Source organism: Spea bombifrons, chromosome 3 (assembly GCF_027358695.1).
Source record: "Spea bombifrons isolate aSpeBom1 chromosome 3, aSpeBom1.2.pri, whole genome shotgun sequence".
Lineage (NCBI taxonomy): Eukaryota > Metazoa > Chordata > Amphibia > Anura > Pelobatidae > Spea > Spea bombifrons.
In genome coordinates, this window is record NC_071089.1 from 27,842,050 (window position 1) to 27,867,246 (window position 25,197).

Consider the following 25,197-nt stretch of genomic DNA (forward strand, 5'->3'; position numbering starts at 1 on the left):
GTAAGCAATTAAGAAAAATTCACATACAAAAGTCAGATTTTCACTGTTACCTTAAATGTTTGAGTTAAAAAAATAGATTAACTTATGCACTGCTGATTCCAACGGCAGCATAAGAACGATATTGCACGTTCGCCATGTCTGATCCTCGCTTGTAACAGTGAGGATTTGATAGTGTGGATGGACATGGCTGCCTCCATTACTAATGGCGAGAGAAACTAGGCAGTTATATAAGTAATATTTGCTAAGTGGTTTTCTTAAGTGTTAAAAATAACATTTACTGGCTCTTTAGGGCAAAGCTTTGTGGGGCGTTTTCTGAGATCCACATTATGTGTTCTTTTGTATTATAAAAAAAAAATGCTGGTTTTGGATATTTTGTGTTTTGCCACTCATTCAGTAATGATCGTACTAGGACATACAGTTATATAATAACAGCTATTGGTCCACTTATCCACTTGAGAGATATCCAAGCAATTAATACAGAAAAATGTGCCAAGATATCAAGTGTCCACGATCGTGTTTGTTTTTCTTTCTTCTACGGAACGCATAATATTGTCAAAGTATAAAGACTAAAGTCTACTGCACACATCATCTACCCTCATCCTGCTGAATTGTCATTCTTCTTGTCCTTCTAGAATGGGCATAGTTAGCAAGAGGCTCGGCCCTCTTAAAGATACTGCATTCATTTTAAATGTACTAGTCACAAAGTGTGATAAATAGCTCAAACGGATTAGGCTTCTCGCTCAATGTTTCTCCCAACAAACTTGCAACAAAATTAGACGTGACGTGCTGCCGCAACAGATATCCCGTCCAAAAACAAGAACAAGCAGAGACGCGGGGCATTCACTTGACTGTTGTACAGCAAATTATATCCACAGAAATCCAATGTTTTAATCTTTATTAGTCTTCACAAAAGAAGGTCTTTGCATAATCATATTAGCCTCAAAGTATGAAATTGTAGCCCAAATGATTGGGTTTTATTTTTTTGAGGACCCCGTGTAATTATATTTCCATACACAGGAAGCAGGGGTTTTTTTTGTTTGTTTTTTTTTTTTTTAAAAAAAGCATGTGATAAAGAAATTGACCCAACATTTGTGAATATGTTTCTAAAGTAAAACATGGGTGTCAAACTCTCTAGTCTGTAAATACACACCACGATAGCACTTGGTGCATGTCTAAACCCTCAAACCAAACGTAGTAGGTCCAACCTCTGGTCCTCAGGGCTGCATTATTAAGCATCTCCTGCCCTCAGCAATCCTCACAATGCATAGATTATTTTAATTAAGATTAATCTTGATACTAATTGATCTGTCAAGCTATGAAACTGACCTGTCTGTATCGATGCATGGAAGTACTGGAACTGTGAAATTATAGGCGCTTGTGAGGACCACTAGTCTCATCCACAATACTTGTAATTGTTCAAGTGTAAAGTTGTCTATTAGATGTGCATTCGGATCTGTACAAATTCATTTCGGAAGTATCTCTGTAAAGGAGGAGGGACCCTCAATGAAACAAACTTAAACGAAGCAAAGAGCTCTGATTCTTCCGCGAAAGATCGGAGACACGGGGACAACCTCTCCTCGTTCCGCCAATTGGGGAGAAAGTGTGCCCGGAGGATACGTCCTTTCGCGGAAGTTCACCAGGAGAAGCGGACAAAGAAAGAAGACAGAAGAATAAGAAGATACAAGTGAAGAAGCAGAGCTGCATGGCAAGGAAACAGGGGTGCAGATGATAGGGAGACTTTCAGAGAGTAAATGAGTGTGAATGAGTGTGAGTGACAATTTAATTTCCGAAATAAAATATGTCCGAAAACAAATAGACCAAAAACAAAACATTCATGCAAATCGTTTTTGGTCCATTTTTGTGGGCGCATACATTTAAAAGCTCATACATGTCTTTGTCATTTCTTTTGACATTTTATAAAATATGTATGAGCAGGTTTGGAGGAACACCAATGAGTGAGCAAAGTATTTTTTTATGACCTTATAGCTGTGTGGCTGGAGTGCACAAAATTGTATCTCGGATTTTCTCATCCTTAATTGCCTTGATATATGCATATCATTTATGAATTACTTTTTTTTCCTCTTGCGCTCTATTCAGAAGTTAGACTTGTTTTAAACATTTCCCTAAGGTGCGTGCGATAGTAGCTTTACAGAGAAGACTTGCAGGGTTACACTGCTGGTAGAGTCCAGGAAGTGTGAGAATTTACTACATGGGCGGGCAGAGGGATCCCAGTCTTTACCCCAAAATATACACTTGGCCGGGCTATATCTCCGATGGATATCAAAGTTGCAGAATAAAAATCTAGGTATTTAGATGGCCCTCTATAAATCAATAAATAACTTAAAAATGACCAAGAAAAGTTAACTACAAAAAGTGGTAGTAATTTAGAATAACTTGGAAGTCAATATGGATAATACAATGCTTATAATTATGGACAATGTCAAATTTAGATGAGTTGTCCTAGTAGAACGGCAATTCAATTAGCAAAAATGGGGCTAGACTTCTTAGTTCCAATGAAGGGTAATGTTAATACTACAGCATACCAAGTCATTTGAGACAACGTATGCTTCCAACCTTGTGGGACCAATTCCAGTAAAGCCGCTTCTTGTTTCAGCGTGACTGTACCCCTGCACACAAATCAAGGTTCATAAAGACATGGTTGGAAAAGCCTTGTTTGGTGGAACTTAAGTGGCCTGGACAGAGCCCTGAGTTTAAACCCATCGAACAAATTTGGGATGGCTTGGAATGCTGATTTGCGAGCCAGGCTGCCTTGTGTAACCCAGAAGAGAAGAGGCAGTTGTACAGTAGCTGGGGTGGGGGACTCCATATTAATGCCCAAGGTCTTAGAATGTCCAACAAGCTCATATTGGTGTGATGGTCATATCATATATATTATAGTATTTAAAATTAGATGCATGTCATCTTGTAGCTCTGTGTATTGTTGTGTCCCCAGGTTTAGCAGGAAAGCTGATTTTAAACCAAAGCACGAAAGAGGAAGATAGAGTGAACACAAACAAATCCCAAATATTTCAAAATCTTAAGTACTTAAAAAGTAAATGTAGAAATACAAACATGACATTTTTAGTCAAGAAAGATCTGTGCCTTTATCAAATATTTCGAAGCCAGATATAACAAGAGTAGACTCTTTCACTTTTTAAAGAGCTGTTTTATTGTTCTTTATCGCACTGCCAGCACCATATTCCATATTCGAAATGATATCCCAGACAATTAAATCAACAGGCTTAGAACAATGATTATTTAAATATTTCTATTCAGGCAATAATAATGTTATATACAAGTGATAAAATTGTCAGAGGCCATACTGCACAAAGGTTTATTTTAAACATTACCAACATCAATGATCGTGATTGCAGGTTGAAGGTTATAAAATGGACCTGTTGCTTCAAAAAGACGCAAAACGATAAAACTATAGTTTTATTGTAGGTTAATTCTATTAATAATAATGTCTTAAAGTATAGCTACCAACCAACTCGTGTAGATGACCAGTCCTGCCTACGCAGATTGTTATTTGATTCTTGCAAAATCATTGCCCTACATTTTTCACTGCTGCTCCCAACTGGGCTGTACAGGCAGCTACAGTGCCCATGATGGCATAGATACAGATTTATCATACAACATTTTCCATAGGCTACAAAAATAATTATCATCCTTTATTTACCAAGCAATAACATATTACACAGTGCTTAACAATTTAACCCCTTAATGACAAAGCCCGTGCATGTACGGGCTAAAAATGCATTGTTTTAAATGGGTTTAGGGACCGTCCATTGTCCTTAAGGGGTTAAAGATGGGGTAGTTCACAAATACATAACAAAGGAACACACACGCAGTCGAGGACCCTGCCCATGAGCTTGCCATTTAGCTTTATGGCACTTTTCTACAAAGATCCTGGCAAGAATGGTGGGCTTCTGATGGCCCCACCTATGAGCTTACAGTCTAAAAGAAATTATATGGGCAATTGGGACAAAAATTCTATTTTTGTGGAAATTCACTTACATAATTCCCATTTTTGTGTTTTCCATAATGCCACCTTGTCAGTTAAAGGGTTATGATATGAATAGTCATTTCAGTTGTAGGTTCCTGTGGACTGGAATATTTCATTGATTACTATAGTGTTAAGTACAAGACACACATTGTGGATCTTTACTTTTTTTTGTTGGGCAAACAAACATTTTCTATCTTCTTTCTCCCTGTAGTATGTGGGATGTATAACTGTTCGGTGAGATTATACTTCCCACATACCGCAGGGAGTGGCACTTTACATTTGCTGGTCAGTAATGTGGGAAATGTTTGTGAAACTATGGCTGATGTGCTCAACCTACAGCTCAATGGGTTTTTAATGCTACCAGTATCTGGTTTTCCCCTCCGATAACTTGTCTATATTAGAAGATTTTAAATGAGCAAAAATAAGTAAATAGAACAAACCTATAAGGGTACTGTGGTTACAGGGAGTGTAAGGGAGATTATACTACACTATATATCAGGAACATGGAAAGATTATATGTTAAAGAAATTTGACCATTTAGTGCCAGATCTGCTGTTTAAACTGGATGTTTATGAACTGTACAAGCCGTGCGACTGATAAACAGAATTTAGTATTTAGAATTTGTGCCCTGGTATTATTAATTTTAAATATTTTCGGAGAAATAGTTTCTTATTAAATAGGAAAAAATCAAAATAATATTTTATAGTTGCAATAAATACAATTATGTTAATTTAAATACAATTTTGCTGTTTTAGATAAGAATATTTTAATGTAAAATGTTAACCCATAACATGAAAAAAAAAGATGTGACTAATTTAGCCCTTACTATATACGGTACATTGTAAAACATATGCTTTTCACAAGTTAAGGAAAACAATTAATGCCCTTTATATTAAGAGCTCTTAAATGAAAACCCCTATATGCATCACTAAAAAGTTCAGCATAAGACTCTGATTCATACCGGGGTAATTCCATATAAAGAATTACCCACAGATCTTTGCTTGATGATCAAGAGTTTTTGATATGTCACAAACAACATATTAAAAAATCAAAAAGCTAAGTAATTATTGTCAAAAAGATTAAAACATAACTTTTAATTAATCAGAAAAGAAAAGGATTCCTACGTCAAGGTTGTTTCATATAGCTAACTAATAAAATATAAGACTATGCATAGTAATCAAAATGTAACGCCTAAAGCATCAGATTACTAAAAGAGATTAAGTGAAGACATTAAATCAATTGGATTTTAATTGCAGTTAGTTCGACCTTACAATAAAATAAGAAAAATTCCCTGTAGCACACCTCAAACACCAAAAATGATGTTTTGGTGTTCAAAAAAAAAATGGGACTGGTCAAGCCATTTCCCATCAAAAATTACAGAGAGAGAACACTGTAATGAAATCCCCCGTCTATCAGAGGGTAGAATCCCCTGGTAAAGAATCATCCATCTATGATGGTGGAGCACAAGTTAACTTACCCAGTCTGCTTATAAACCTTTATAAGTATTATAATTTATAAGCATATAAAGAACAACAATAAGCGTATCCTCATTTTTCTGAAATGCTGCCATCTTTGGTTCTATATCAAATGTTGACCATGCAAGCCCTAGTGGCTATATGTAGAAAAGGCCTCTGGTAGTGGCCTGAAATGTTCAAATCAGGGCAATTGCTCCCCTGCCGAGAAGTTAGAAAAACAACACTTTCAACTAGAGCTATTTTTGATATTCAGGGGAACGTTTCACCCACCTCTACTGATGCAAATGACTAGCTAAAAGTTTCTCTCTCTCTCTCTCTCTCTCTCTCTCTCATTTTCATTCTTTGTTCACGCATTTTCATTCTTTGTTCATCAACCAGTGTAAGCGCTCACAATGCCCTCATCACTTTTTACTTCATAGAAGCATAGGAGTAACAATGACAGTGCAATGGTCTTTGTAACTTACAATATTGGTTGTAATGGGTGCATCATGTAGTTTACACACAGGTTCATGCTAAGGTCTTCATGTTGTATGTGCCTATGTACATATATACTCACATTTTATATGGCTGACTAAAGTTGATGAACAAGATATCCAACTTTGATGGGTAATACAGGTGATTCATGATTGGCATCACAGACCAATTTAGGGTGATCTACAAGTCATATCTTATGTTTGGGGAGATCTCTTAATCAGATACAGAAAATATGTGCTCACAAGTTCCTGGTATAGCAATAGTTTCAGTGCTTCTCTCCTGGGTATCTCTAAACCCTTACAAAGCTACAGTCTGAACGCAGATATCTATCACACAGCAGTTCCTCGGTCAAGCTCGTTGATCAGGGCAGAATGTGCTCTGAAGATGTCTTGTCTTGTTGGTGACTGGTCTATTGATGACTTTTCACTTGTTTTCTCTTTGTTTTCTACTCCACATGACCTAAAATCTCAGAATACAGGAAAGATACAAATTGGTTTTAATTAATCAAACTTTTATTGTAATTCATTTAAATTTGTGTAAATCTAATTTTTATAATTTAAACTGATGGATTGTTTAAACTCAGTAGCTCTAGAAATAGACCCCTCAAACTTTTCAGGCTAATATAGAATTCAATACAAGGGGTATCCTTAAGCACTAGGACTCAGAGTCCTTAAGCCCCACTAAAGAGGTGATAAAATATTGTACATTTTATGGGTTATGCGGTGTAAGTGAAACCATTGTGTGAAAAAGAAAGTACACATCTTTGAATTCTATGGTTTTACATATCAGGACATAAAAACAATCATCTGTTCGTTAGCAGGTCTAAAAATTATGTAAATACAACCTCAGATGAACAACACCGTGTCATGATTTAGGCAACAAAAATAAAGCCAAAATGGAGAAGCCACGTGTGAAAAACTAAGTACACCCTTACTGCTTCCATAGGAATTAAGATGCTAAGTAGCAGACAAGTGCTGCTCATCAAATGCCCTTGGTTAATTGATCACCAGCAAGTGTGACCGCCTCTATAAAATCCAAAGTTTTAGCAGTTTGCTAGTCTGGAGCAGTGAGGTGTGTGTTAACACAATGCCAAGGAGGAAAGACATCAGCAGTGAAGCAGTCGTTGCTGCCTATCAATCTGGGAAGGGTTATAAATGTAAAATGTAAAGTCCGGTATTCTACAGTAAAAAAGATTATTCAAAAGTGGAAAACATTCACGACAGTTGCCAATCTTCTCAGGAGTGGATGTGTCAGCAAATTGACCCCAAGATCAGACTGTGCAATTCTCGGAAAAATTGCAAAAAACCCAAGAGTTACATCACAGATACTAAAGCCCTCAGTTAGTATGTTTTTTTGTTAAAGTTCATAACAGGACAATTTTAATAAGACTGAACAAATATATTTTTTTTGGAAGGGTTGTCAGGGGAAAGCATGTTCTCTCTAAAAAGGACATGGCAGCACAGCTTGGGTTTGCAAAGTTACATCTAAACAAACCACAAGACTTCTGGAACAATGTCCTTTGGACAGACAAGACCAAAGTAGAGATGTTTGGCAATAATGCACAGCTCCACGTTTGGTGAAAACCAAACACATCATATCAACACAAATACCTCATATCAACTGTCAAGCACGGTGGTAAAGGGATAAAGAATTTGCAGCCACAGAACCTGAGAACATTGCAGTCATTGAAGTGACCATGAACTCCTCTGTATAACAAAGTATTCAAAGGAGTCAAATGTGAGGACATCTGCCCGATAGCTAAAGCTAGGCTGGAATTGGGTCATGCAACAGGACAATGATCCCAATAACATGAGCAAATCTACAACAGAATGGCTGAAAAAGAAAATAATCATGGCGTTGCAATGGCCCAGTCAAAGTCTGGACCTTAACTCAATTGTAATGCTGTGGTGGGACCTTAAGCGAAACGTGCATAAACACATGCTTGCAAAGCTCAATGAACTGAAGCAATGTTTTAAAGAAGAGTGGGCCAAAATTCCTCCACAAAGATGTGACAGACTGATAAAGTAATATAGAAAATGATTACTTTGCGTTTTTGTTTTTGTTGCTAAAGGTGGTCCTACAAGCTATTGAGTCATAAGGTTTTTCACACATGGCTTCTTCATTTTGGCTTTATTTTTGTTGAATCATGACACAATGTAATATGTCATGTGTTGTTCAACTGAGGTTGTATTTAGCTAATTTTTAGACCTGTTAAGGAACAGATGATTGTAATTATGTCCTGAAATGTAAAACCATAGAATTCAAAGAGGGTGTACTTTCACACAAATTGAGATTCCATAGGAAGTATAGCATGGAGATGATCTAGGAATTTTGAAAAAAAAACATTATAAAATATGTAGCTTAAGGTTGGTTAAAATGAAATCTGACATTCTCATACTACTCACTTCTTTTTAAATAGCTTGCGGAAGGAACTCCGGAAACCACCCTTCTGATCTGACCTTGAGTGGTGCTCACTGAAAGATGTTTGCTCAGTTTCATCTTTTTGGTAGAATCTGGCATTTCCATCCATATGGATATCCTAAAGTGATGAGTTAAAAATATTTTACCATAACTAAAAATCTAATGAAACAAATCTGCCTCGGAAAAAATAATTTTTCATTTTTAAATGAATAATAGCATCATATATACTGTTCTATTTTAGAAAATGAATAAGAAAATGAATAAAAAAAGAAATTAATTTAAAATACCACAAATCTTTAAAATAATATTTTGAGAGATTAGGACAGATACAAAAGGTAAATAGTTTGAGGTAATATCACAATTTTGATCAAATTTTTTCACCCTGGAATATTAATAGCCTTATGCAATTTGCCAGAGGTTCGATTACCAGAAAAGAGGACATCCCTGCCTTGTCCCTCTACCTAAATAAAACCAATCTGAGACTTAATTGCCTGTTCTTATGCTTGGTTTAGGATTTTAATATGAAAACTTAATCCAATCAATAAAAGATGTGCCAAAAAATAATTTTTTAGAACTGCCCATAAAAAGTTCCATTCCACTCAATTAAAGCCTTAGTAGCATCCAATGAAACAATCACCCGAGCTGAGTTATCATCCTGTGGTAACTGCATTAAAGAAAAAAGTCGTCTCAAGTTAACTGCTGTATATTGACTTGGTATAAAAAACACTCTAATCTACCTAAACCAATCTGTGTAGGACTTTATATGATGAAGCAGTAAAGTATTTTAGCTAAGACTTTCACATTGGCACCTAAAAGAGATATAGGTCTATATGAATCACAACAGCTGGATCCTTACCAAGTTTTAAAAGTACAGTTATGTCCGCTTCCAACATTGATGGGGGAATAATGCATTGTGTTTGCCCTCTTATGATCTTATGATCTGTCTCAGGTCATATTCTCAGGGGTAGAATCTAGATACTTTTTTTTAACTGTCTCAGTCTTTTTTGTTTTATGATTTTTTCTTTTTAACTTTCCAGCACGCTTGAGTCCTGTTTTCTGAATGCCAGCATTGCTACAAAAGTATACTTTAAAATAACCACATCAGGAACTTTCTATGGCACAACAGGGGACAAATGTGTCTATGTAAATCAGAAAACTTTCAGAAATGATAGGCAAAGTCTAAGCTAACTGGTCAGGAACTTTCTATGGCACAACTGGGGACAAATGTATCTATGTAAATCAGAAAACTTTCAGAAATGATAGGCAAAGTCTAAGCTAACTGTGGTAAGGTAGAAAGTTAAAGGAACAGATGCTACCTCTAAAGAAAAATGCATATTAAAGAACTCCGTGAGTCCCCCCATGCATCAGCAAAACAGACGCCATGAAAATGTAAAAGGGCTGCGCAGCTATTGTATGCATTAAAGTGCATATGATGGCTGGGGTATCACTTCAAGTGAAAGGTTCTAGCAGTGAAAAGGAGTTTAACAATAACCTCTGCAATGATGGAACTTTTATTATTTTTAATGTTTTATATTAAGTTACATATATATATATATGTACAGTGGATATCAAAAGTCTACATACCCCTGTTAAAATGCCAGGTTCTGGTGATGTTCAGGGGTGTAACTAGAAGCTTCAGGGCCCCGGTGCGAGAATCTGTTAAGGGCCCCCCCACCCCCAACCCAATCTTCTTATGCCATCTACCCCCTTCTCACTCCATCTACCCCCTCTCCCCCTCTTTTCAAGCTATCTACCCCCTCTCCCTCCCTTCTCACTATCTACCTTCTCCCTACCCCCTATTCTCACTATCTCCCCTCTCCCTACCCCCTTCTCACTATCTACCCTCTCCCTACCCCCTTCTCACTATCTACCCTCTCCCTACCCCCTTCTCACTATCTACCCTCTCCCTACCCCCTTCTCACTATCTACCCTACCCCCTTCTCACTATCTACCCTCTCCGTACCCCCTTCTCACTATCTACCCTCTCCGTACCCCCTTCTCACTATCTACCCTCTCCCTACCCCCTTCTCACTATCTACCCTCTCCCTAACCCCTTCTCACTATCAACCCTCTCCCTACCCCTTCTCACTATCTACCCTACCTCCTTCTCACTATCTATCCTCTCCCTAACCCCCTTCTCACTATCTACTATCTGGTGCATAGCAATGCTTGCTATGCACCACTGATTCCTAGAAGTCTTGTTATGGACAGTGCTGTCCTAGTACATAAAGACTTCCTTTCCGTAAAAAAGGAGGGATCGCAAGGAAGGGAAATCATAGAACATGCGATTCTAGCTAGGGCCACATTTTACCAGAATGGAATAGAATGGAGTCAGTGTAAACTCACAACACATTCCAGAGTCCACCATTAAAGGATGTCCCCAATCCCAGGACCCTACCTTGGGAGGATGGGCCTAATTGTGTACCAACCAGGGTTTACACTATATTTAGATTTAGACAAGTGTTCAATGTAGGACACAATGTTACATGTTACACTTGGTTATCTAGTGACTGAAGTTGTTTGCTTGTCTAGTGGAGTTTGGTGCTACCTGGAGGAGGGTGTCTTAACTGTTTTCAGCATCTTTCTTTTGAGTTTATAATTGATTCATACTGTTTGGTTTCTTACCTCTAAAAGAGACCTGCTCTCACAGTGTGGCCTCTGGGGGATATAAAAGTGTCTTTGTGAGTTTCGAGTTGTGGTGGAAAGACCGTGGGATTGGCTGTCTCTTTCTTGTCTGAACTGCATCCGACTGGGATTGGTGCTTCTGGTGCTGTACATCCGGGTGGTAGACACAGTTTCTTGATTCCGTGGAAATTCTTTTAGAGACCTACTAAGAGGCTTGTTTTTCACATGAATACCTTCATGCCTATAGCTGCTGTTACTCACAGGAGAAAGACAATTTCTGGCCAAGGGCTGCATGGCGCGTTCAGTCCTATTTGACTCAAGTGTAAAGTTGATAGGCTTTAAAAAACAGATATCAAGACTGGACTCTGAAGATCCAGCGGAACAGGACTCAAACAGGGGTCGGTTTGGAAATGTCTCTTCTTCATATGGAGCTGATACACCTATTATTGAACCACCATATTCATACTCCTCATAGCTTGGGGCAAAATTTCCATCAGGTAATATATTAGATGAGGTCCTCATCGACCTTTCCATGTTAAGCATTGCATCCATAGAAGTGCTTTCATACTCCATCTCTGGTATTGACTGTAGAGGTGTCATTAGAGAATTAACTTCTTGGTCTGATCCAGGGAATAAAGTGTGGGCCAACATATTCTCAGACCTATCATGTTTCTTGCCATCGATATCCCATTCAGATGACTTTAAGGACTGTATGTTTTCCACAGGTGTCTGCCTGCTCTTTTTAATATGGGGCACCATATGCCTTCATGATGAAAATATAAGGGAGATTACAGATATTATAAAACTATCATCAGCAGCCCAATATTAATATACAATAAAGACCGATAACAGTAATCAGATTAACAGGATTTTTTGTATAATTTTTAAGATCAATAACATTACTTTTTCATCTTTTCTATACATTGTTTAATATGTATTTTCAAGATGTTTCATACGGATGAATTATAGTATGATACTAATGGACAATCTGTAAAAAAAAAAATCAAAATTAATATCCTTACCTAACATAATAATCACGGTTTTTTTTTATACAACGGTTTTGTCTGAAGTAGGCAACAATACCCTCACAGCTAGTTCTCTATTGATGTCAGTGAACGGCTCACGTAAAATATTAAATCTATAAAAAGGGAACTCCCAGTTATCGTTTCTGCATTACATAATGCTTTCGGGCACCGGCATATATGTGTTAAAGAAAATCTTTGTTTTGTCATTTTATTTTTGATAATATATCTTTTTAGATGACACTGTACAATCAATTATTTCTGCATATACAGTGCTGTGAAACAGTTTTTCCCCCACTTCCCGAACACTTCCATTTTAAATAATACCAAGAAAAGGTGAGTAAACTTTTTCGTATTAGCCTTTACAATTTTCCTGCTGCTGTGTACTATACTTCAAATAATCCTCAGCCAGTATCATGGGGGACATTTAACTGGCTGAGCATCAGGGGGACATTAGGTTTTGCTTTTTTTTTTACCATCCTTTGTTGCTATTAAATTTACTTATGTTAAACCACATTTGAATCATATTTGTATTTTTATAATCAATATGCGTTAGAAAATCAGGAAAAGATGGGCATGTATGGAGGGCTGATTCGGTGGCACAATGGGCCACTTCACTTGACTTGCCCCCTGGGCCTTTGGCTGCCAGCCCTCCATTGTTTACATCACTGTATTTATTTTTTACTAATATTGCTGAAATAAATGTACCTGTGTAACTTTTTGAGGTAGACTACTTAAAATGCATATGATATTTTCTTCCCAAAAGAGGCTTAGTGGAATAACTTGCTGTTCTCTTATGTGAAAAAGAGACTTACGTAATTGATGAGCTGGAACCTGGAGCTGTTTGGTAAGGCTGTACTGTCTCATCAGGCGGACTCGTGTTCTCCTTAACCTTGGAGACATTGCTCAGGCTGGGAAGAATTTCCTGGCTAGATCCTGAGCACTGGGATGCTAACCCTTTATAAAGCTTAATCAATGAGGATCTAGAAGCGTAAAAAGGAGCATCACAAACAAGGATGAATGCATTACCGTTATGATAAACACATTTAAATGTGTTATTTGATCAAATCAATGTATGTACCTTTTCTAAATTCATTTTGATATTCAATGACTGATACCAGTGGATATGTAAGTGCAGGGGTCTTATTTTGGAGAATCGGTTATACAAGACCATTACAGGTTAAAAATAAACAGTGTTAGCTAAGATCACATGAAACAATATAAAATTAAAGAAAACTCTATATTCATCCATGCGCAGGATACAGGATGACGCAGGGGGACACACATGGCTAAAGTTTTTACGCCAAAAGAATGCCTTGTGTCGAAGGCTTTATGGGAGCCTCCTGACCTCTGTGGAGGGATGTGTGTCATGGTCTTATTTTGGATCTGTTATGCAATTCTGGGACCATTAAAGGTTTTTCTTTAAAAATATAAAAAAAATTTAAAATATAACTTATTGCATACATACTTCTTTAATTTTTTCCTCTTCTGAATTAGCAGATCTTCATTGTATTGAAACAGGACACTGTAGTGAGAGATGAAAACTCGAAGCCGCTGTACACACACTAGGAGTAAGTAATAATCTGGATGGTCCTGTTCAGTGTATTTTAGGATATTCTGAATAGGAAAGCAAGCACATATGAGCATCTATCCGTACCTGTCAGCAGGTTCTGCATACGCCGGTGTAAAATGCAATAATTACTCCTGTTACTGCAAACTAACTACCCTTGTGGGATTAACATTGGCTTGACAATTGCCACTTTGCCAGTTGCATCATGTGAACATTTCGATATACATTTAAGATAAATAGCCAGAACTACTTCTTTCTTATAGCGTACCTTGACATTCACATTTTTGTGGACAGGTCCATTTAAACAAATACTCAAGTGGAATCAGCGAGCCTTCTTTATCAATAGTCAATTTGCATTTCAGAAACTGGGGATTAAAATTATCCCTCGCACTTTAAGGTCAGTGGCTGAGAAAATGACAGTACACTATGTCCTTGTACATTTGCAGTGTATGACTATGAGTTTCCAGTGAGCAGCTGACAACTAAGAGATGGGATCTGCCACATAAGGGTCAATAAAGGTATGTAGGGGTTGTCATTAGACACCAGTCCAATAGGCATTTGCCCGACGGCAGCCTGGTAAGGCCTTTAGCACATGCACCGTTGTCATGCCAAAGCATGTCTATAGTTCAGGATCTACCAATATGACCCTTTAATTGCACTGATTAATGTTGTAGAAAGATGACTGGTAACCTAACTACTGTATATGTAAATCCAGCAAACCTACCTGTAGTAGAATGAGGTATTCTGGGATACGCTGGACAACATGAAATAGCAATATATACAGATCCGATTTTATATCTTCTTCTGCCTAAACCATAAAATATAAAGCAGTAAAAACTTTTCAACACATCATTGAGAATAAATGAATTAATTAATGTTATTTGTAACATACATTAGGAAAATAGTCTGATTTTGATGCACTCTACACACAGGCAAAGAAGTCCGTAGGAAGGAGCAGCAGGGCACACATGTCCAACACTGTTATCATGTTAACATGTTAGTTATCCTTATTACGCTGTTATTGCCTACCATGCTATGCCCACCCCTTGTGACTATAATTTGCTTACCTCTTTTAGAACCACAATATGAATCACGGAAATACTCTCTGGTAGGTCCTTTAAGTAAGCAACATAGTAGTCCAAAAAATTGTTCTTGAAAGAAAAAAAAGACAAAACCATAGATAAGGATGAACACAATTCACAATTATCTTGATACACAATTATGTTTTACTATATTCATTAGAAAATAAATTATAGAAGACAACTTAAATACAACAAAATCCTTTTAAGTCGTGTTTATACATATATATATATATATATATATATATCTTATTTGCTCGATTATAAGACGACCCTGATTATAAGACGGCCCCCCAAAATCTGAATATTAATTTAGGAAAAAAACAAAAAGCCTGAATATAAGACTACCCTATAGGAAAAAAAGTTTTACTAGTAAATATTAATTCATGTAAACAATTTTTTCATATTTGATAAAAGCTATGATTGAGAAAAATATTTTGTTTTCATTTCCTCTTATTTTCCAACCTGCCCCCCAGTTATGCACATCTGCCCCCAGGCTTGCCACTCTGCCCCAGAAATGCCTTATACCCCCTATATGCCACTGTGCCCCATGATATGCCTTTTAACCCTCTAAATACCACTGTGCCCCATGATATGCTTTTAACCCTCTATATGCCACTGTGCCCCATGATATGCCTTTTGACCCGCAATGTGCCACTCCAGAAATGCCTTATACCCCTATATGCCACTCTGGCATTTAGGGGGTTAAAAGGCATATTATGGGGCAGAGTGACATATAGGGAGGTATAAGGCATTTCAGGAGGCAGAGTGGCGTATAGAGGGTTAAAAGGCATTTCTGGAGACAGAGTGGCATTAAGGGGGTTAAAGGGCATTTCATAGAGGACTCTGCCTACAGAAATGCCCCCCATTTAACCCCCCTAATTTACCGGTGCTTCTGATTCCCTGGTGTGTAGTCGGGGCAGCATGCAGATGTCTACGCGATTCGCGTAGGCAACTTCCGCTGCAGCCGGAAGGAGGTGCGGTTAGCAGCAGGGGTTGTCTGCGTCTATCGTGCAGACCTTCCTCGACTGTCAGAGAGAATTCCCTGCACCGGTGCGGGGAGCTTTCCTCACTGACAGCCGGGGAAGGTCTGCGCGATGGACAGCGGAAGTTGCCTACACGAGTCACGTAGACGTCTACATGCTGCCCCGGCTACACACCGGGAATCAGAAGCACCGGTAAGTTGGGGGGGGTATAAGACAGGAGGATCCAGGTCCCCTGCAGCGCTGCGGGGGATCTGGATCTTAGTCTCATAGCCAGACCTATTTGAGTTCTGATTATAAGACAACCCCGAAAAAAACCCTCTGAAAAAACCTTATCTTATAATCGAGCAAATATGGTATATACATGCAAATACGGTATATATATATATATATATATATATATATATATATATATTGTGCACAGGGATTCAAGTTGTGGTGACTAGATTGTAAACTCTCAAGAGCAGAGCCCTCTTCTTCTTTTGTACCACTATGTTATTGTATGATTTTAAATTATTCTACTGACTGTAACAGCACTAAGGAATCTGCTGGCCCTTTATAAATACATGTAATCTAATGTAGCATATAGTAAACACATAGAAACGCGCAGCTTAAAACAAAATAAGAGCGAGAGGAGTTGTAAAAGCAGAGGATGATGGCAGACCATACAGATGGTGGGTCATACGTAGGGAATTAAATAAAACACTACTCTGTATCGTACCTCGTCATTGGTTAATTTCAGGAATATGTCTCCCAGGATTCCCTGACGGGACCATTTAAGAACTCTGTCCTGTAGTATGTGGAGCAAGTCCAGATGATGCTGGATCAGATACCGCAATGAACTGGGAAAGAAACTGAGAAATGAACAAAAAGTGACCCTTGAAGGTTCATTCAAATATTAATAATATCGGTACAGTGTCAGAATTCACTGGAAGGAAAACGTTACACAGAGCTTATATATGGTTAAGAAAATGGGAAGATACATGTTGGATTCATGGACCAGCCTTTTTAAGATATGGTCCATTTGGGCTCAAGAGCATAAAATGACATTTTAAATAAAGCCACTGTGAAATCAGAAGCACGCATGTTACGTTACTGTAAAGTCAGGCATATACATGTTAGCAAGGTTAGTATGAAGTTAGACTCATACATTAAATTAATATCTTTGTGAAGTTAGACACAAACAGTACGTGTTAAATTATGTCATTAATGATGTCAGGAGATGACACAGTTAATCCCTTTGGCTTCAAACTATAATACAGCTGCTTCATACAGGTCAATAAATTTGAGGATACTATACAGCATGTCACTAAGGTAACTTTTCTGATTCCATTCAGCTTGTATTTTCACCATAGCACCGCACAAGGATAAGAGTTGAATGGGTTTTCTAGCAAAGGGAATGAGATGAGTATAAATAGAGGGGGTATGTTTTCAGGTAGGCAAGCTACCTTCTTTGTTTGATGGTCTTCTTTATTTCAGACCCTTGTAATGTGGAACGAATCTTCAGAATATGAGACAGGTTCAGGACATATTTCCGCTCGGATTCTAGGAGGTCTTTAGCACCATTTTGTCTTCGTGCTTTAAAACAAAAATCATTCAAATCACAAATAAACAATGTCAATTACTGCAGAGTTTAACTATCCAAAGCAAAACCCCAACTAGAAAAGGCTTATCTTGGTAGAAGATCTTCAATAGATGCAAGGTTAAACAGGACAGGTAAAGCTTATATAGAAAGAAGGAAAAGTATGTTGGGAAATTTAGGCAAACGTCACCTGAAACATATCAAAGTATACCTGGATGGTTAGGTAGAGTTTAACAGACATGTGTTGTTTTATAAAGATATAGGTTTACCCGTAGAGGAAGATTTACCAGGAGGTAAAAGTTGGTGTAGCTAAATAAAAATATAGTGATCATTAGTAGAGAAAGACAAGAATTATTGCAATGGAACACTAGGATTACCTAGAAGGAAATTGAAGACAAATGAGTACACAAAGCTGGATATTTCTGGAGATAAAGACATAGTCTACATGAAGACAAAAATGGGGTTCACCAAGGAAGACCAACATTTAGAAAAACTATGGTTTGCCTGTAAATGTGAGACTGAGATTGCCTCCAACATTACAAAGACAAGATTTACCTGCAAATAAATAAACAAATTTTAACTTCAGAGGAAACTCAAGGTTTGCCTAGATGATACCCTTAATCTACCTGAAGAGAAATACAGGTACAGTGTTCACCTGTAGGAAGATGCATTTGTTACCTGGAAAAAAAAACAAGAACAGATTTTACCAGAAAGAAAGGGTTCATCAGTAAATAACACTGGAAAGTTCCTGGAGATATTGACAGGGTCTAAATGGAGAGAAAGATAGGGTTTACAAAAAAAAGGAATACAGACTTTAGCTTTAGAGAGTTTTAGTGCAAAAAAAAGACATTCAACATCAGTCCACCATATGTCCTTATTTATATTACCGAAAACAGCAGGTTCACTTAGCACATTGTCCATAGGAGCATTTCTATTCTGGGTCATTTCTCTTGGACACTCTCCTTGTTCTTTGGGAGAATGCTCTTCATCCCATTCTCTTCCCTCTTTCGGCTGTCTCCAGATAAGGGATGGCATGTATACCCGTGACTGTGCTTCAACTATGTTAGATGAACTGTAGCTGTCTTCAGTCTCTTCATGAGATGGCCGAGCTGATTGTTTATATAAAACAAATACAGCATGTAATAGAGAAAGCAAGATTTACAAATCTACTATATTTGGAAGGGAATTAATATTTTCATTAAAGAAACTTAAGCAAATGCCTGAATTATCTAATGGAACCAATGCTCACCACCATGTTTTCCGCAATGTGCATCTCATTATGTTCATTTGATTTAACATTACTGTTCCTATCCTAACCGCCATGTCCCACTGCTTTATGTATGTCCTTTGTTTTAGTCTGCCTCAGGTGAGCTTCTTGTTTTATTTTTCATCCCTCTGTTTCTTCTATTGATCCTGACAGCTGTGTGTATTTTTAGCTCTTGATGAAATACAAAATAAAGCCAAAATGGAGAAGCTATGTGTGGAAAACAAAGTATGCCCTTACTGCTTCCATAGGAATTAAGGAACGGATGATTGTTATTATGTCCTGATATGTAAAACCATAGAATTCAAAGAAGGTGTATGTTCTTTTACACACGGCTGTAGCTCCATGGTGTTTTACACTATCTCTGGCAATGTTGACCTCACTTGCGAGTGCCTCAATTATGCTCACTTCTTTCATTACAGAGAAATAGCCTGAGCCTGCTTTCTACTCACGTGTGCTTGTAGTAGCGCCCATCAGATTGCTCTCACTGGCATTCCCTGATCTGGACACAGGTACTGTGGGGATGCAAGTAACAGCTTGTTAGGAACAAAGAGAAAATAGTTCTTGTAGTCAGTAGCAGACTGGAGCAAGTGCAATAGGATTGGAAAAAGTCAACCACAGCAAAGACTACATAACACAGCCTGGCAAGCTCTATAAACACTAATCTCTAGCACTTAAATAATAGTAATACACTTATCACTGCTACTACTACAATGTCACACTTGACAATCAGCTGAATATCTGCTGATTTAGATTCACACCTAAGCTGAAGCTATTTCTTATAAATACATACGGCTTGTATTGTTGCTTTCACATCAGTGCCATTATTCTGGAGACCCATGTCTTAATGAGAAAGAACTAGCGTTATCTAGTCAAGTTTGTGTGCTGAAAGTTTCTCCCTTCTCTTCACCCACACTTCCTCCTACCAATCATATAATAGATAGATAGATAGATAGATAGATAGATAGATAGATAGATAGATAGATGGATAGATAGATAGATAGATAATTGGTAGATAACATCATTCAGCTCATCTAGGGAGGCTGTTTCATTTGTCTATCACGCTGTCAGTAAAGTAAAACTTTCTTACATTACATCTAAACCCCTGACCCTCTAGTGATTAAACATTACTATGCATAATCTTTACATAATCTGAAGTTACAAAAAAAATTTTTAGTGGTTATGCTGATTTGAGCATATATCTGTCAGTATCAGTAACTTCATAGCAAAATGGCTTGTCCTCTAACAGATAGTAATACAAAATAGAGTAAGCCTGCTAATAATATCTACTACACTCTGTTAAATATAAATCGTAGTTGGGAGTAAAGGTGGTCTACAGCCTGAGAATCTCCATTACGTGCAATAACTCTAAAGGCGCCATCTGGTCTATCGCACACAAAAGACTAAACATTTATGATTTGTTCAATGCCACTCCTAGCATGAAACAATTTAAAAAAATGATTCATCTCAACATACTCAGAGGCATGGAATTTATCGGCCCTTTGGGTTTTCTATATGACGAACTAGCATTAGAATCAGAAATAGCATTATGAATCATGGCTTTCCTAAATGTGTTACTTTCTATGTGTAAACCTGGAGGGAATAAATTGTCAAGCTATAGAAAAAATTTACATGAATCAGAGGGGTGTTTCTAGAAAGAAGATTATCATGAAAGGAATTTACTGCATTGCTAACTTGGAAACCTTAAAACTAGTTAAATTATGTATGAGAATAAACCTTTGGGATTATTTTGTGAAGCCAATACAATGGAAACCCAGAATACAAATGTGGTAAAGATTGTCTGTTGTTTACGCAACAAGCAAAAACAAAAGTTACCGATAATGGTTACAAAATATTTTGTTTAAGATAAAGACAATTAAAAAATAGCTACAATTTCTCACTTATATATGCCCAAGAGACATTGCCAACCAAACATTGGAGTTATGATTCTGAGATGACTCCTTATTTTGGAATGTGACGGATGAATACCATTTGTTGTGATATTTATCATTTAAGAATCAAAAATAAAGGTAGCACTAATGGTTATACTCCATTTGGGTCTAGAGCACGTTGGAAAGGCAAACAGAACACATCCAGTGCATTCCTGTCTTCTGGTAGAAAACAACGCTTTGGAAGATGCGTTGAATATTAAACTGGGGCCAGCAGACAAACAATGATACAAAAAAAAACACTTGCACGTTTACCTTTCTCATACAGGGAACTGTGCATCAGATCGTTATAGTGGTGATTAATCAGCATTGGTTCAGGGTGATTTGAAGGCTGTATAGAACTGTTCTGTGGTATATGAGTTTGAGACATATGTTCTTCTTTCTGTATTGTTCTGGGACAAAATGAAAGCAATTAAAACATTTGTTCCAAAAAATGAGATGAAGGCAAAAGCTAGAAGTTGCTTTAGCAAAGCTGAATTAAGATCTTCTGGGCTCCTGGGAACACGTTTATCCATTCACGTCACCCTCAGAAACACAAATAAATGAATATACACACTCACTTTTGATTGCTTACACTTACCAGTGACTCCCCTGTGCCTCAATGCCCTTTCCTTGCTCTGGGGGATCAATTCTAGGTCTTTTTTCTAATATGATGGGAAATTCAGTCTGTCTGCCGGTGCCTGCCCTGTCTCTGCGGCTCAATCTCACTACCTATTCTTTTTTCTAATATTAGTCCTGTACAATTGGGATGTGTCTGTCTGGCAGCTTGCCCTGTGCCCTGCTTGCCTCTCCTGCTGTGGCTCAGTCTTCTTCCTAGTCCAGGGAAAAAAGTATTTTCTTTTTACTAATGTTGGGGAAATTTGGTCCTGTACAATCCTGTACAATTTGGATGTGTATGTTTGGCAGTGCTTGCCCTATGCCCTTCCCTGCCGCTGCGGCTCAGTCTTCTTCCTTACTGTGAGGAATCATTTCTTCTTTTTTCTCATATTGGTTGTGTAGTTCAGTCATGTAACTAGATGTGTCTGCCTTCCAGTGACTGCCATGTGCCCTTCCTGCCTCTGCACTTCAATGTCTTTCCATAAATAAATTCTTCTTCTTTTTTCTAATATGCGGATGATATTCAGTCTTGTGACTGGCTATGTCTCTGTGCCTCAATCTCCTTCCTTATTCTGGGGGGTCATTTTTTCTAATATTGGGTGAAATGTGGTTTTATACAATCCTGTACAATCTGGGCATCTCTGTCTGGCAGAGCTTGCCTTGTGCCCGGCCCTGTATCTGCTACTGTGGCTGGATGTGTCTGTCTGCCTGTGCCCACTCTGTGCCCTGCCCTACCTCTGCGGGAGGGGAAGGAGAGGAATCTAATATTGGAGGAAAATTTGTCCTGTACAATCTGGATGTGTCTATGTCTGGCAGAGCTTGCCCTCTGTCATGCCTCTGTTGCTTAATATTTTTCCTTCCTCTGGGGAACCATCAGCACCCTGTAGTGTGGGGATGGATGAGTCTACTGTCCAGTGTCCTACTACTACTGCTGCTAATGTTTTATTTTCTTTCTTACTCTGAGGGGTCAAGTCACCAAACTAGTACAATTTTGAGAGAAATTCAGTCCTGTAGCATGCTGGTGGATGTGTGTATTCATTGGCGTAGTGCTGCTGTTGCTGGTGGTCCTGCAATGCAAAATTGAATCTGTATCTCTTCCTAAACCTTGAAATGCTGCTGGTGTAAATAAAAGGTGAGTCCAGAAGGTGAAGCTTTGGGAATGGCCCCTTAATTTTGTCTCTGAATCAAAAATATCCAAATCGTACGGTTGGGAAACCAAATTAGTTATCCAAAAACAAATAAGGCAAAAAAGAAAACAAAAATTTTGTTCAAATTGATTTTGCTTGCCGTGCACAAGACAAGCACAATCTAAAATCAAATTGCCCCTCACCACAGATTCCAAAAAAAAAACAATTTTTTTTCATTCTTTGAATTTTCTACTTCAGCACAAAAGTTTCACAAATTACAATGTGCTTTACTGTGTATTTTTTTCCTGATTCTTTAAATGTATTAACAATGTTCAATACAGTGAATTAGAAAATTTTAATTAAAAAAACATGAATGATGTGTCACTTCCCGCTGAGATTTTCTTTTAATTAGGACCAGTAAGGCCTGAATTTTCACACAGTAATGTTAAATTTTAATAATTAGCCTAAAAATAAATTGCATACAATTTGCTAACCTGTGTCTTCCAACATTCAGCAATTTGGCCTTTAACTTCTCTTTCAATTCTCTAAAACACTTATTCTTACTTGTAGCAAATTGAACTAACTTTTATAAAGTTAATGACCTATTTTCATAAACACAAGGGAATTCGAAGCAGGGTACATGAGAAACCAGGTTATATCAGTGCTGCTCATTTCAAACCTAATTATATTATACATTTAAAGGCTTTATTTCAAAATGATGTAGTGGATTCTTTAAATTGAAATGAGCTTTGGTCATTGTTCCTATTATTACACAAGTGTATTAAAATTCTGTCAGTGACCATGGCCTAACTTTAGTGAACCAGTCTCTCCTATCGCTAAGGTGATTACACTAGTACTACACTAGTTACAGAATTTACTAAATTAAACTATTTCTGAAAATTACATTTTCTTAAAACTCTCATTACTATGAGCAAAAAAAACATTGAATTGGCTGCCAGCACTCTTGTGGTTCATGACTACATGATGGCAAAGCGGTAGGGGCATGCCCCTTGATCCATCTACCACAAGGCAGACACAGGCAACAAGAAAAAGATGGTGAGAAGTAGGGGCTAAGGAGACGGTGCTAGGGAGAAGGGCTGGAACCTTTTGGCCTGGGGGCAAGAACAACCAAGTGGACCACTGGAGGAGTAAGGATGTTGAGTTGGTGGTGAGTATGAGGCTTGGTATGGGTGTAAGTATAGTAAGAGGCAGTCGTAGGTTAGGTACTAAGTCCTCATATCTGATTAATCTAATGTTTCCATGGCAATGTTCTGTTTCTAAGATATAATTTGGAGATTTGTTTTGGGGTTCATAGTATCCTGATTTGATCCAAGGTTTGATTTGGTCTAAAGATTTTGGGTTCTCAGCATCCCCAGACAAAAGTTAATTCTGTAAACAATGGTCCATCTTTGGTAATTATGGTTCTAAATGGGAAGAAGTCACCATGGAATGCCCCTGCTAATTGCTTAATTTGCATTGTATCTCCAGAATTGCTCTTTATAATTGCGGCCTAATGTGATAAAAATGTAGCCTAAAATGGCCAAGGTACCAAAACTATTCACCTGTTGTGGAGAACACCGAATGGTGACATGATTGGAAACAATTTCTTGAAACATTTAATATTGAAATTCAGAATGCAATCAGCTGAACAGGCGACAATGGGATCTATTAAGTAAAGTCACACAGATTTTTCCATAGTGAAATCATAACTGGATGTATTGTACAGTGCTATGGAATATGACAACACTATTTAAATTAATAAATAATAATATTAACAATCATGATAATAAATGTTCCTGAAAAGTGCCACTCACTTGTTTTTTACTTTCCTAGACTCTCTTCTCTTTTCCTGCTGAAGCTGTTCGATTTTCTGCTGCATTTCCTCCTGTTTGGCTATTATTGCATGGATCATTGCCATTGCTGTGTTGACCTCTTCCTGAAAACGGAAAATGATAGTGATGAAGGAAAATGCACATACGTGCCTCCTTAAAAATGTATCTGTTTAATTCAGTGATATATAAATAACAACTGCTTAATCACTTGTGGTGCCCTAAAAAAATGGCACCCTACTTTATGGAAATCCTAGCCGTAACATGGTTGCTTAGTCTGTCTCAGATAAATGCTTTGCGTGGTTATATACATCAGGATCTTGAAACTACTAAAGGTCTAAACTGAAGTAAGCAGAATCTAAACTTAAAATTGTGAAATGAAAAGTGAGACTTTACTAACATTAGTTATTGGTGCCAGAAGGTAATGGGAATTATAGGGTATGCTTTTCTGGAACAAATTTATTTCTATTGATTTTATACAATATTGTGCAATATAACAAGAAGTTCTCCATCAATCAAGCACATTTGACTGAAACAATAAGGTACAGGTGGGTAACAAATGCATACATGTTCATAAACGTGGGTATACATTTCCTCCCATCTTCTTTGGCAATACCATGTAGAACATATTTCTACATGCACATCTATCCATTTAACCTAAATCCATGGAACGCTCTATCTAATCTTTGGAGTTCTTGTCTCAAGTATCCAGGGGTGTACCTAGACCCCCACTCGCTCTCACTCAATGTCTTTCTACCTTCTCCGTCAACCACTTCTGTCCCTGTCTCCTTTCCTGCTGCTCGGTTTATTCTCTTGCTTCTTCTTCTTTTTGTCTTCTTTCTTTGTCTGCTGTTTATCATTTTCTTCATAGGAGGAGACGTTAGGAAGACATTAAGAGAAAGGGAATTTCCCGGAACACTTGGGAACTTTATGTGCCAGTGTGTATCTCCCTGATGAGTGGCACCCGCGGTGGGCCACCTCCCCCCAGTACACCGCTTCAAATATCTATTAATAAACAAACCCAAAAGAAAGAACAAGAAACCACAACAAAACCTCAAAAAGAAAAAAGTACCCCCATCCCTACTCCGATTTAATAAAGTGATTAGCTGACGGCATAAAGAGAAAATGGGCGGGGAGTGGGGCGTGTCAAGACCCCGCTGCCGCAACCCGGAGGATTTGGGTCTTGACCAGGAG

At 37.8% G+C, this 25,197-nt stretch overlaps 1 protein-coding gene across 1 annotated transcript in view; it reads right to left on the reverse strand.

Moving 5' to 3' along the window:
- Window positions 1–6,220: 6,220 nt before the first annotated feature.
- The window catches only part of ARHGEF33 (Rho guanine nucleotide exchange factor 33), a 31,264-nt gene continuing 12,287 nt past the window's right edge, over window positions 6,221–25,197 (reverse strand). The window contains exons 4-16 of the mRNA XM_053460925.1: window positions 23,989–24,110; window positions 20,706–20,842; window positions 18,954–19,016; window positions 18,125–18,346; window positions 17,104–17,233; window positions 16,377–16,509; window positions 14,661–14,744; window positions 14,318–14,401; window positions 13,492–13,640; window positions 12,839–13,006; window positions 11,002–11,764; window positions 8,361–8,494; window positions 6,221–6,414 (exon numbers count right to left, since the gene is read on the reverse strand). Coding sequence (XP_053316900.1) covers window positions 6,285–6,414; window positions 8,361–8,494; window positions 11,002–11,764; window positions 12,839–13,006; window positions 13,492–13,640; window positions 14,318–14,401; window positions 14,661–14,744; window positions 16,377–16,509; window positions 17,104–17,233; window positions 18,125–18,346; window positions 18,954–19,016; window positions 20,706–20,842; window positions 23,989–24,110 — 2,319 coding nt within the window. The 3' untranslated portion in view covers window positions 6,221–6,284. The remainder of the gene's footprint in view (window positions 6,415–8,360; window positions 8,495–11,001; window positions 11,765–12,838; window positions 13,007–13,491; window positions 13,641–14,317; window positions 14,402–14,660; window positions 14,745–16,376; window positions 16,510–17,103; window positions 17,234–18,124; window positions 18,347–18,953; window positions 19,017–20,705; window positions 20,843–23,988; window positions 24,111–25,197) is intronic.